Here is a 14,016-nt window from a genome sequence, read left to right as displayed (position 1 = left end):
ATGGCATGAGGCAATCTCACAAAGACTCTTATTAAAAACATAAGAAAGCCATTGGTTTAATTACAAGAATATTAGCCGGCAAGAAAACAAATATGTCTTGAAGTAGAATAGAAGGTTCAAGATGTAGAGACAACAATAGGGCTTATGATTTATTTAACTTCATATTAAAATTCCTTGTCTTCTTCAATAATATTGCTGGTGAATGATAGATTATATTATGAAAAAAAATTGACATAACTGTAGTTTAATAAGATAATAGTGGGCAGGCAATGAATGGAGCCACTCTTCTGGCTGTCCAGATGAGAATAATTATGGCATGATGCCATGATTTTGCCAAGAAATTAATTTTCAATAAAGAATTTTATGGTTATGAATAAGCAAAATCAAGCAGTTAATCTTAGCCTCACATATGCCTGCAAAAATATATATTATATGGCATCAACTACGGTTCGAGAACGACTTGCATTCTAATGCAAAAGAATCGTTGAGATGTGCCCACAGATTAATATTATTTCCTTCAATTTTTATATATAGGCATGCAATAAAAATTGTGTCTTTTCATAACTTCTAACAACAAAGATCTTTCTAATCGTTATCCGAGTCTTTATCAGACGAAGATAATTTTATCTTTGTTTCTAAAGAAGTATAGAGGAAGAGAGACAACAACCAGAGATGACGAACAATCATCGGAGAGAATAAGAGTTTGAACTGAGGGAGTGAAAGGGGTGAAACTAAAAGTTTTTTAAAAGCTGGTGGGCAACTATATGTGAAAAAAAGACGAGAGGGGGGGTGGGAACTAGTTTTTAACCTTGAAAAATATGAAGTTAGGAGACCTAAATAAAATTTCAAAACTTAAGGGTGTTTCTAAAATATAAGTTTAAATAAATTTTTTAAATGATAATTTTATTTTTGATAGTAATAATAAAATTTAATAGAAGAGTGAATATTTAGATTTTTGAAAGTTAACGAGTGTGGGTATGACTTTAAACCTTAGGTGGGAATAAGTTTTTGGCCTTTCCTTTAATTGTGTATAGGCATGCTAGAAAATTTGTCTGTTTATAAAAACATTTGATAACAAAGATTCTTTTAATCGTCGCTCCTGTTAGAGGTTCAAACAAATTCACAGAAGGCTTAATTAGTTGGGACCATTTAATTGCTCAAAAAAATTTTGTATTTTTGAATTTTAATGTGAGAAATTTATATGAAATTTTCGTTTAAAAATTACTGGTCCCAACTACTTTGATGGGAAATTTAGAAAGTTCAAGTCAGTCAAGCAAAGCAATCAGAGCACCATAGACATTGACACAATGAAAATGAAAAAAAAAAAAATCATATCAATTTCTTGATGAAGAATGTATCCACCCATTATATAACTTTGAAGGCTAAGTATTGTCATCCATTGACATTTATTTGTACGTTGGGGAGATCAGGAAGAGAAAATGGTTTATCCAGAGAGCAAGAGTTTGGCTGAATTCTATCCCATGGTTGGTGGACATGGAGCTCATAGCTATGCTAAAAATTCTTCTCAACAGGTATACCTTATTTATCTAACTTTATGGCTTGTAAATTAGAATTTTGATTTTATGGAATGTATACGTACAGAGGGTAGTGGTGGATGCTACAAAGGAAATGGTGAAAGAAGCCATGGCTGATAAGCTCGACTTTGAGGTCCCCGGATTTGAAAATTCCACAGCATTTCAGATAGCGGATCTGGGATGTTCCACTGGGCCTAGCACCTTCATCGCCATGCAAAACATTATCGAAGCTGTTGAGCAAAAACACCAAAACCCTTCAGCCCTAGAATTCCAAGTCTTCTTCAATGATCGCTTCGACAATGATTTCAACACTCTCTTTAAATCCCTTCCTCCTTCAAGGAAATACTTTGCCACTGCTGTTCCAGGCTCTTTCCATAGCCGCTTGTTTCCCAATTCCACTCTTCATTTTGTGTACTCCTCCTATGCGTTGCACTGGCTCTCCAAGGTCCCAGAAGAGATTCAGGATAGTGAACCTCCTGCGTGGAAGAAAGACAGCATTCAGTGTACAGGATTTGTGAAAGAGGTGGCCGAGGTTTATGCAGCTCAGTTCAAAAATGACATGGAGTGCTTTCTGAATGCTAGAGCTGAAGAGCTTGTGGAGGGAGGATTAATGGTGATCATATTATCTGCTTTACCAGATGGGATCCCCATGTCCAGGACTACTAAGGGTAAAACTTATGGTTTATCGGGATCTTGCCTCATTGACATGGCCAAGACGGTAAGAATTTCATTAAGGAAATGCAAGATTTACGCATGCATTCCTAATTCTATAGCATCTACGAATAGATTATAAAATATTAAATTAAACATATTTAAGATTATAAGAATACCTGAAATAATATATAAATTGAAACTGTAGATTTAAGCTCTTAAAAATACCTATAACTGGTCTTTTGCTCTTAGAACCTGTTTGAATGACAATTTTTAATCAGTAAAATTATATTATATTAGTTTTAGAGTAGAGATCTATCTAATATATAATAGACTGTTAGATTTTATAAAAAGTCTATAAAACCTTAGGACCTATATTAATATTGTTTACTTAGATGATGAATTTATTGAGTTTATTTTTATTAATTATTTAAATTCGTCTATAAATGGTGACTATGCTATTCAATTATCCTATTTTATTAAACAAATCTCACGATTACTACATTCATTCCAGTATTTTATTGAGTAAAATCACTCATATTTTCCTGGAAACAGTACTGAAGCATTATTTATTAATGCGGGGACTAATAAGCCAAGAAAAACTGCAGTTGTTCAACTTCCCTCTGTACTATCCAACCCCAAAGGAGTTCGAGAGAAATGGATTATTCAGCATAGAGAGCACAAACATATTAGCATATGCTGCGATGGAGAAGACATTCTGTGCGGAAGATTCAACCTAAAAAATTAGAGCTGTTTTTGAGGGGCTTATCAAGGAACATTTCGGCAGTAAGGCTGTTGACCAGTAATCAACCATTTCACTACAAAGCTCCCCGCTGGGAATTTCTTGACCTTTGATGATCTTGAAAACCATAACAAGATTTAACCTATTCGTCTCACTCAAATGCATCCATTATCAACTCATTTGATCAGCTATATATGTTGTAAATTAAATGGTTTAAATTTGAGTTCAGTTCAGTTTAAATTAATTTCAATCTATTAGCAGTTTTATGTTTGTTTTTTTACAATTAATTTTTGGCCAAAAGACTTATTCCCACCCAATGTATAGTGAAATCCAAAACTTTTATCCTTTAATTTTAAAAAACTTAAGCTAACAATTTTCTCTCAAAATTAAGTTTTGAAAAATGACATTTTCCCCTATCCAAAGTTTCAAATTTCACTAGCGAATTTCAGGTGAATAACGGCTAATTTCTCTCCCTCTCGATGTCGTCAACAAATGGTTTCATCTTCCCTTGTTGGAGCCTAATCAAAAGAAGTAAAACTTCAATTGAAAATTTTGTTATCCCAATTACAAGATGACAAAGAATCAACCAATGAAGGATCAAGCTCACAATCAGTTTTGCCCAAAGCAATGATGATGACAACTTTAGGATTCTCCAATCTCTTCAAAATGATTCAATCAAAACAAATAACTTAAAAGGGCAATGGCTCAAGAAGATGGTACAAAGAATTTCTCAAACAAGATATTAAATTTAGAATTTTGATGGATGCCAAAACATTTAATAAATATTTGACTCCCCTTCATTTGAACTCATTCAAATGTTACATATTGGGCCAAGATCAATTTCAAAATTAATCTAAGAAAGTGACATCTATCTAACTGTCTTACAAGCAAAAACATGAGCGATAAAATCAGAATATGGTTAAAGGACACAAAGATTCCCCAACCAAAGATAATATTACCTATAAGATTCCCTGTAAGCAATAACGATGTTAGAAAAAAAAAAAGTTTCTTGCAAAAAGAAAAAGGCTACAAAGAGGTGTCAATATTCAAAGATTCCCTATCAAAGTTTTGCATTATTTCTTGCAAAGATTAAAATTGCAACAATTATGTTAAATTTCAATGGTTGTAATAGTTCAAAATTTGTCCTATAAATAGATTGTAAGTTTTCGATTGAAAAACAAGCTATCCTTTTGGAATATCAATGAAATTCTCCAAAAAATTGTTTTATTCCAGATTTCTATGAAGATTTTAGATTAGCAAATCATAAGTGTTTGAATTTCAATATTATTTTCAATAGTTCAATATATTTCAATTGCATGTTTAATACATTGCATCAATGGTTTTCAAAATTATATCAATCATATTTTAATTCATCATTAATCCATACTTTATTTTCTATCTGATTGAAACGATCCATGATGTTGTGGGGAGGTGGGGCGGGGGGAGGGGAGTGTGTGTATGTGTATATATATAATAATAAAATTATGTATATGTATTTTGAATACACAAAAATAGATATTATGTATCCATTTTATATACTCAAAATGTATACATGTAGTATTACTCTATTTATAGTGAGTTACTATAATATATGAAAATCTCACATTGCAAAGAGACATTTTAATGGCTCACCTCACCTATTATAAATAAATTCAAACCAATTATGAAAATCTTACATTTAGGGGAGATAAGCTTTAGCAACTTAACTGACCTCCTCATCATAACTAAATGTATTCATTTTATTTCTCAATACAATTTAATTTATTTTAATATTTTTTTTGTTAAAATACATAAAATAAAATAAAAAATTTCTAAAAACAAATTTTTTAAAGTTAAAAATGTCATTCTAATTAAAATCGAATTGAACTAAAACTTAACTCTTATTTCCCGAGCTCCTCAATAATGTTTAAAACCATGGCTTGCTTGATGTCAATAATTTCTTAAAAGGCCAAAGGGCTTATTCCCACCCAAAGTTTTGTTAATTTTTAAACTCTCATTTGTTAAGTTTTAAAAATCCAATATTCACCTATGAGCGGTTAAAGTTAACAAAGAAGTAAAATTGTCATTTAATTATTGATATTAAAAGAGTAAAATTTTATCTCATTTTCCCTCTTAAACCCTAAAAACTAACAATTTCCCTCAAGATAAAAACTTAGAAAAGTTACATTTTCACCTTTGCTAGGTTTGAGGAATATTAACACAATGAGCTATTTCCTCCAATGCTTTCTCCCTCTGGAAACCGAACTCCCCCTTTGATGAAATTCCATTTCTCTAGTCAGAGATAAATATGTCATTTTCATCTACAGACGAAGATGAAGTCTTCATTGTCGATAGCTCTGGGGGCAGATGGTTGGGAAACAGAGACATGTTAGAGAGAGAGAGACATCGCCTAGAGATCACTAGAGAAGGTGGCCATTTGCCAAAAAATTATCATTGAAAAATAAAAACACTAGGGAGAAAATCTAACTTTTCAAAGTTTAATCTTGAGGAGAAATTATTAGTTTTTAGGATTTAAGGAGAAAATAAGGTAAAGTTTTATTTTTTATAATATCACTGGTTAAATAGTAATTTTACCTCTAGAACTAATAGATTTTATTAACTTTATCAGTCCATAGGGAGATATTTAGGTTTTTAAAACTTAATGGGTGGGAGTTGGGAATTGACTAAACCTTGGGTGGGAATAAGTCATTTGCTCTTCTTAAAATCATGGGTTTGGGTCAAGCTACTCATTTCAAACCTATTAAGCTAAGTATGAGCCATTATAATTCGAATCCAACCCATACCCCACACAATAGGGCGTATGGTTACATGTTATGGAGTTGCATCAAAATTTAAAAGGCCAAAGAACTATTTCCCACCCAAAATTTAGTCTAATCGCAAAGCACACCCACGACAAATGAAAAACTCAAACACCCACTCATTGGTTAACTTTTGTTAAAATTTTCAGTTATAGGTAAGTGTAAAATCGTTATTTTTATAATAATATCAAAAATATATTTAATTTATTTATTTTTCCCCTTAAGTTTTAAAAACTAACAACTTTACCTCTGCTTAAAGTTTTCAAATTTTAAAAAATCATATTTTTCCCCCAAACCTAGGGTTTCCATCTTTTTCCAACTTCAACCGCCCCTAGAACTTTTAAAAACAGTAGTTTCACCCCCTCTTTTGAACTTTAATTTTTAGTGTCCTTTTCTGTGTTCTCTCTAGTCTCCTCTCTTGCCTGAGCCAACGGGAAACAATGGTGTGACGAAAAGATCTCCATCTTTTTATTACACCACCTTTTTCCATCGATTCAAGCCAGAGATGGCCGAAGAGGATGCTAAAAACTAAAGTTCAAGAGGTGGGTAAAACTATTGTTTTTAAAAGTTCTGGGGGGTGGCTAAAGTTGAAAAAAGATGGAAACCCTAGGTTTGAGTGAAAAATGTTACTTTTCAAAGTTTGAAAACTTTAAGCAAGGGTAAAGTTATTAGTTTTTAAAACTTAAACGGAAAAATAAATAAATTATATATATTTTAAATATTATTATTAAATTAATGATTCTACCGTTACTTATAATTGAAAATTTTAATAGAATTTAGCCAATAGGTGAGTGTTTTGATTTTTCATTTATCGTAAGTGTGCTTTTAAGATTAAAGTAAAACTTAGGTGGAAAATAGTCTTGTGGCCCATTTAAAAGTATATAACAACCCTTATTTATTTGTTTATTAAATAACATTTAATGACAACATAATCCTAAATTTAGGTATTTTTGTTTTGGTCAAAAGATTTGTTCACACTTAAAGTATAGTAAAATTTTAAAGTATTACTCTCTAACTTTGAAAAATCAAATATCCATTTATGAGATAATTTTTATTGAAAATCTCAATTAGAGTTAGAAGTAAAACTGATATTTAATAAAAAATTAAAAAAATTAAAGTTTTATCACATTTCTTCCTCTAGGGTTAAAAATCTCACAATTTTTTCAGCCCAAAGTTTGAAAAATAATAATTTTCCCTTAGAGTTTTTTTTTTTTTCTGGTGACAATCCATTGTCTTTGACCTTAGATTGTCCTTTCTCCCGTCTTATCTCTCTCTCCTAGTCTCTCTCATTTTCCTCTTTACCCACAGATCGACAAAAATCATCTAAAAATTCATACGATTTTTGTCTTGATACTTCCAAACATTGTTGTCCAAATAACTTTCATCGATCCATAGTTGGAGAGAAAAGAGAGAGAGAGACTGGGAGGGAAAGAGGACAATTGATGATCGAAGATGATATATCATCATAAAAAAGAAGAAGAAAAAATCTAAAGGAGAAAATTATCATTTTTCAAATTTTAAAAAAAAATTTGAAAGGAAAATATTATGAGATTTTTAAATTTAAAAAAATGTGATAAAAATTTAATATTTTATTAAATAATAATTTTACTTCTAATATTAATTAAAGTTTTTAATAAAAATTCGCGTTAAATAAATATTTGAATTTTTGATAAGTACCCTGGTGTCTTCTGGCCTTTGGTTTCTGTCCATGGGCAAACTCCATCGTATTCCCAAGCACCATTTTTCTTGTACGGCCCTTCTGTAGAATCTCTCATATTTTTTTGTCCAAATGGCTGGAATCCGATTAACCCCGGAAGAATCTGAGCTCTTTCAGCCTCAACAGCAGGCCCGACCCACCCCCGATCTGGTCTCTGATGATGAGCGTTCAGTTGCGGCGGACTCCTGGTCTATAAAGAGTGAATACGGTAGCACTCTTGACGACGATCAGCGCCACGTAGACGCCGCCGAGGCACTCTCATCCGGAAACTTCCGTGCTTCCTCTGATTACAAGTAATGCATTTCTTTCTTATTTTATTTTTGGTTACCGAATTGAACGATTTACAAGACTACAGGGAAATGAATTAGGGTTTTTGGTTTTTATGTTTTCTTTTTCTTTCTTGATTGTGAAATAACCTTGCGTGAATTTAAAAGGAAAATTTTTCTTTTTATAACTTATGTTATTTGCGTAGATAAACTTAATGGTAAACAATTGTTTTTAAGATGAATGCTTGAGTCTTCTGAATTTTTTCGAGGCGCCAAGTTGTTTAAATTCTAAACAACTCTAAAAAGTTTCTATAGAAATCTTTGATTTCGTTACTAAATTTTCATTGCTATGTGTTATGTGTTATTCAGTTCCGATAAGGAGGAGCCAGATTCAGATGGAATTACTTCAATGCTAGGTCTTCAGAGTTACTGGAATGCTGCATATGCTGATGAGTTGGCGAATTTTCGTGAACATGGCCATTCTGGTGAAGTTTGGTAGGTGGTGATTTAATTATGTAGTGTAGAACTTTTCTGAAGTTATATAAGTATGCTGTAATGGTTCTTTTGCTACATTTACTCAATTTTTAGAACCTGCTTTGAAGACATAAGTTGCTACAAGTAAGAACTTGTCCAAAATAATACTACCTTGATTGTGATAATTATGGTTGTGTGTCATTGGAAGTTGTTATGGAATGATATAATCTTGTTTCTGGGATTCAATGGATATTTTATAAACCCTGGTAAAAAAGAATAGAAGTTTGAGGTCTGAGAGTTATTTCTCAGTATTCATCTGTACTATGTTTTTTGTAACTTTATTTATGTGATTTTTTTCTCCTGTTTCATTAGGTTTGGAGCTGATGTCATGGATGTCGTTGCTTCTTGGACAAAAAGTTTGTGCATTGAGATATCTCAAGGTCAGATGCTGAATCCTGGTGATGATTTCAAGTCTGAACCTGCTGAAGAGAGTGATAAATATTTGTCTGGTTGGAGTATACTTGATGTTGGCACTGGCAATGGTCTGCTCCTTCAAGAACTTGCTAAGCTGGGGTACACTCTGAGATTTTGCCTATAGTTCTGGTATCATGTGCTATATTAAACGAGCTAGTTTAGAATTTAATTTAGTGCTTGCAAATATCTCTTCATCTACATCATGTTCATTCTTTCTTTATATGGGGACATAATACACATATGTTGTATGGTCCAGAAGAATCATGATTGGAATTTTAAGATATGAGATAATGAGTTATCGTCTAGATTTGGTTTCTACATGGATGCATATCATCTTATGCATTGCACTAATGAAGAAAACAGGAGTAAATGAATGTGTAAAGGCTTGAAATGAGGCATTCTGTAAGTTCACATACTCTATCTTTTATTTGATGTTCTGTCTATGTTTGCAGATCTGGGTAAATATCATCCTGGCAATTTCCTTATGTAAGGCCCAGGGGATTTAATAAGCATCTATTACCTTTTGAAGATTATTTAATTTAAAATAACACATTAATAGTGAGTCAGAGATTAAAAAGGCAGAATCTTTTCCACATTGTGTGGCTAGAATGTAGAAAATTGCTGTACCATTAATTCGAATGATGCTCCTATATTTAAGAGTACTGAAACTGAAGTTGATAATGGTTGGGGAAAGTGAAGAGGGGCTTTGATAAAGCTTTCTTGGAAAAAGGTTGCAAGAGGCTGGTTGGTGTCTTTGAAGGATTATTAGAGTTAAGGTTGACTTATTACACTAGAGTTCTCTATTGTCAATAATTTCACATCATTATTTACACATGTTTTTTCCAGTAACGTATAGATTGTGACATAGAAAGCCAACTATTTTTCTTGATGGTATAATGATGTAAAACTACAGAATCTTAAACTTTAGAACTAAACTCTTGTTTAAACTTCATACTAAAGACACCAAACCAAATAATATTATTTTCGCTTTCTTCGTATGTCATTTGTGTTTGTTCAGTGGTTTCTTTTTTCTCCATTCATTTAGGAAACCATGAAACAACCAAGCAGCTTATTACCACATATATAGATTCTTGAATCCCCAGTTTTCATGTAAAACTTGTTGTTGTAGGAGTTGGGAATTTAAAGTACATTTAGTAAGTCTTTCCTGCATATTTAGGGCAAAGATATACCATTATATTAGCAGTTATCCCTTGGTTCATCTCCCTTTGGGACCACATATTGGGAGACATTTTTACTACCATGAGTGTAGGATGGAACATAGTCCTTAGCTTAGAACTCGTATTCATAACAAAAGGTTGGAAGAGTTCTAGTGTACGAATAAAATAAAATAACATTGTGGTTGGTTTAATGATCAAATGTATGATATGTATGAAGATGGATAAAGGGATGGTTGAGCTCATGGATGTTTTAAAAGTTTCTTGAATTGTGATTTTTTAAGATGATATAGATGGCTACCATAGAAACTTCAAATCCAGCCCTACAGTCCATGTTTCCCTTTGTAAAAGTAGGATTTTTTAAAACCAAATAGTTTAGTAGCAAAATTTTCCTACCTTAATTTATTGTCAACTATTAGTCTTATCGGTGTTTTGGTCATTTTTTGTCAAAATGGGCTGCAATATAGATTATAAGTAGCATGGTTGGAGAGAGTATCCTATGTAGGGGGATTCGAGTCGAGCTCAAGTTTAAGCTTGCTCGAGTTTGACTCTTGACTCAACTCAAAAGAGTCAAACTCAAGCCTAGCCTTAGACTCAATGATTTTTGATTGAGCCAACCTTGATATGAATAGTCAAGCTCGAGCTGAGCTTGAGTTCTACTCGGTATATAGCAATATTAAATTTATTTATTAATCATAAACTTATTAATATTTTTTTAATTTATGTTTCCTTATAAAAGAAAACATAGAAGAAAGTTGAATTGTGATGAAGAAAGAAAATAATAAGGTTATTAATAATGGGTGAGGTGAGTTGTTGAAATTCTTCTTACTAGATGTGGTACTTTTGAATTAGGTTGAGGGTTTATTTATTGTGAGTGGATTCGGTTGTTGAAGTGTATCTTTCCAATGTGAGGCTTTTACAAATTCCTTCTATGTTTTCTTTTATTAGATAATATAAATTTTAAAAATAATTTTTTTAAAATTTAAAAGCATTTTATTTTGTTGAGCTTAAGCCGAGCTCGAGTTCAAGTTTTATGGCTCAAGCTTGAGCTTGATAAATTCTTAAAATCATGGTTGCTCATTTTGGGTTTGATTGAGCCGAGTTGGCGATCAAGCTTGAGCCAACTTAGCTTGAATCTAACCCTAATCTCATAAAAAAATGTTAATTAAAAAAACTAAATTCAGTCGTATATTTTATTTGGTGGAAATGATATTGTCCTTTTTTAACACATCTTGTGTTCGTTTATTCAGGTTCACTGATTTAACTGGAATTGATTATAGTGAAGATGCAATCAACCTTGCTCAAAGCATTGCTAACCGTGATGGATTTTCTTATATAAATTTCTTGGTATGATGAATTTGAGAATAAATTTGGATTTTGTTATGGCCTATTTCATCTCTAATTCTGCATGAAGTCGTTGTACATTTGATATATTTCTTGATGATTTATCTAGAAGCAGTTGCCTGCCCTCTAAAATGAATGATTGCCAGTTTTGTAGGTCTTGCTTTACAGACCTGTACTAATATTTTAAGATGCACATGCTCTCATTTACAAGCATTTTTTCTGTGAAAACTTAAGTTTCTTGTAAAATTCTGATTCTTTGTTTCTTATTTTTTCCAGTGAAGGTAATATCTTCTTTCTCATTGTATCTATAATTTTAAAAGAAGAAGAAAAAAAAAAAGAACAGTGCATCTTGTTGGTGAAAAAAGTTGCTTGAGATGACCATTAATATATTTGTATTTCCAAGTAAATATTGGCCATTCTCGGTGGATGTCATAATGCTTGCATAGCATCATTGACTAAAAGATAAATTCTGAGGAGATCTGCATTAGTGTAGTGGAGTGTTAGTATGCTGACTGTGTGGGTTGTATAGAACAAACTTATATTCTGGTGTTTTTCATGAGTCCCAGTGATCTTAAACTTGATGGGTGGTCTTCACGAACTGTGTGAATAGGCTCAAAGACAATACATTTTCAGAAACTATAAGGACATTGGTTTTTTTTTACCATAATATAATAATCATATGTGCATTACTCCTTTTAATAATTTTCAACTCTTGTTACTTTTGTTTTCAGGTTGATGATGTTCTCGAAACAAAGCTTGAGAGGCAATTTCGGCTTGTGATGGATAAAGGTACTTTAGATGCCATTGGATTACATCCTGATGGCCCTCTCAAAAGGTAACAATATCATCATCTTCCACTTGGGGACGGTCAAATAACTGATTGCTAATTACCCTCTCTATTGCCCCAAAACTTTCAATCTAATCTTGCCCTTACAACTATAATTCAGTGAAAAGTGAAAATTATAATAATAATTTCTTCTTTCAGGATCATGTATTGGGATTCAGTTTCTAAATTGGTGGCTCCTGGTGGAATATTGGTAAGTACCTGTACCAATTTCTGAATTCTATTTGTCTAGGTATTGTCTACTACATTTCTTCACCTGCTCTGGTTATGGTGGTGGTGGTAGATAATCACATCATGTAACAGTACAAAAGATGAGTTGGTACAAGAAGTGCAAAATCTGAACCGAAGAAAGATCAATGTATCCCAGGAACCCAATAACTCAAAAGAACAAGAACCAAGTACAGAGCCTCCGTTTCAATATCTGAATCGAGTTCGCACATACCCCACATTCATGTTTGGTGGAGTAGAGGGTTCGCGTGTCGCCACCGTGGCATTTCTTCGGAACTGAAACTCAGTCAAGTTTGTGTAATGGTGGGTTGTAGTTCTGAGTTTTGTTTTGTTATGGAGTGCGGTAGAAGATTGTGCAGAAAGAGTGGAATACAGGTGAGGTGTTTGAATTGATGAAATTGATTGAATCCTTTGCTATTATGAACATCCCATTTTTTTTCCTTTATTCTGTAACATGATGGTTTTATCCCACCTCTCATGCTGTATAATTTAAGTCGACTCAAGTCTGAACAAGAAGATAGAAAAATAAATTACTTAATTATTCATCATTAATATATTAATAAAATTATGTGTATCTATTTTATGTATATAAATAAATACACATTTGATATATGTCATTAAATGATTGAGTGAGTTTGAATTAATGATAAAGTAATATTCAATTATATAATGACACATTATATGTGTATACGTAATATTTTACGTATTTATTTTGAATATATAAATGGATATATATTTAATTGTGTCATAACATGATTAGATATTATTTTATTTTTAATTTAAAATCATCTAATCATATGGTAATATATATTAAATATTTATTTATTTGTATACTCAAATAGATTAGTATAAGTTTACTGGTATATTAAGTTATTGATATATTACTTGCTCGGTGAAAGAAGTTAGCCACAGTATCTTAAGTGAATAATTTGAGTTTTATTTCTCATTTTCTGATTTTTTTTTTTTTAATTTTCATTCTTAAGCATAATCAAAATGACTGAGGGTAAAAATGACATAGGTGCAACATTCTCTAGGAAGAGCTTTGGGTTCGCACTGTATTGATAGCCATGGATAGCCTGGTCTGGGCCGTAAAAAATAAAACAATTTATATATTTTATTAATAAAATATTAAAACTCCTAAAGAAAAAATATCAGTTGGAGTCAATAAAACTTTTGAAGAGAAGACTTAGCAGGCTAACTTGCCCATTTCATACAAATTAACAGCTAAGTTTTCGACAAGTAAACCCAATACTTAGAGACAAAATTGATGTCTCAACATCATAATCTATTATACAATCTGGAGATGATTACAAAATTTTTGCAAATTTTTACAAGCTAATTTTTAATAATAATGATAACAACAGGGTCTCTTCGTCATCTTCTTCCACGTCCTCTTGAAAAATATATTATTAAGAATTTTTTAAGGGCTAAGTTCTTGGAAGAATTGGAATTTGGGACTCAAGTTTACCAAGGCAACTCTAATTTAATAAAATGTATTTTATAAGCTATTTAATTTAATTGGGATTAACAATCAATATATGATAATATTAAAAAATATATTTGAAAAAGATATGTGATCTTGTTGAAATAAATTAAGACGTAAATTTATAGAAACTCGTATTTCCTTCAAATGCTTAGTTGGTCTTGATTAAGAAATTAAACAGCTGTTACATTGCTAGCAAGCGTCATCAAAGGCCTTGATTTCTGCGTTTTCCACAATAATTTTTTAAAAAATCAAATTGTATGGCTTCAGACAATAAAATTATGT

The 14,016-nt window shown here is 31.7% G+C and overlaps 2 protein-coding genes across 2 annotated transcripts; both read left to right on the top strand.

The window, feature by feature from the left end:
• Positions 1-1,439: 1,439 nt before the first annotated feature.
• Positions 1,440-2,992, top strand: LOC123197485 (loganic acid O-methyltransferase-like). Its single transcript, XM_044611807.1, has 4 exons — positions 1,440-1,532; positions 1,603-2,253; positions 2,439-2,443; positions 2,935-2,992. The coding sequence occupies exons 1-4, from the start codon at positions 1,440-1,442 to the stop codon at positions 2,990-2,992; spliced, it is 807 nt and encodes a 268-aa protein (XP_044467742.1).
• Positions 2,993-7,405: 4,413 nt separating this feature from the next.
• On the top strand, positions 7,406-12,822 carry LOC123198379 (EEF1A lysine methyltransferase 2-like). The gene is made up of 7 exons (XM_044613079.1): positions 7,406-7,736; positions 8,079-8,204; positions 8,556-8,756; positions 11,083-11,179; positions 11,908-12,011; positions 12,162-12,213; positions 12,304-12,822. Exons 1-7 carry the CDS (start codon positions 7,516-7,518, stop codon positions 12,526-12,528), a joined length of 1,026 nt encoding a protein of 341 aa, XP_044469014.1. The 5' UTR covers positions 7,406-7,515; the 3' UTR covers positions 12,529-12,822.
• Positions 12,823-14,016: the final 1,194 nt, after the last annotated feature.

Source organism: Mangifera indica, chromosome 15 (assembly GCF_011075055.1).
Source record: "Mangifera indica cultivar Alphonso chromosome 15, CATAS_Mindica_2.1, whole genome shotgun sequence".
NCBI classification, from domain to species: domain Eukaryota; kingdom Viridiplantae; phylum Streptophyta; class Magnoliopsida; order Sapindales; family Anacardiaceae; genus Mangifera; species Mangifera indica.
The sequence above is the reverse complement of the archived record's forward strand: the minus strand, read 5'-3'. Positions and strand labels throughout refer to the sequence as shown.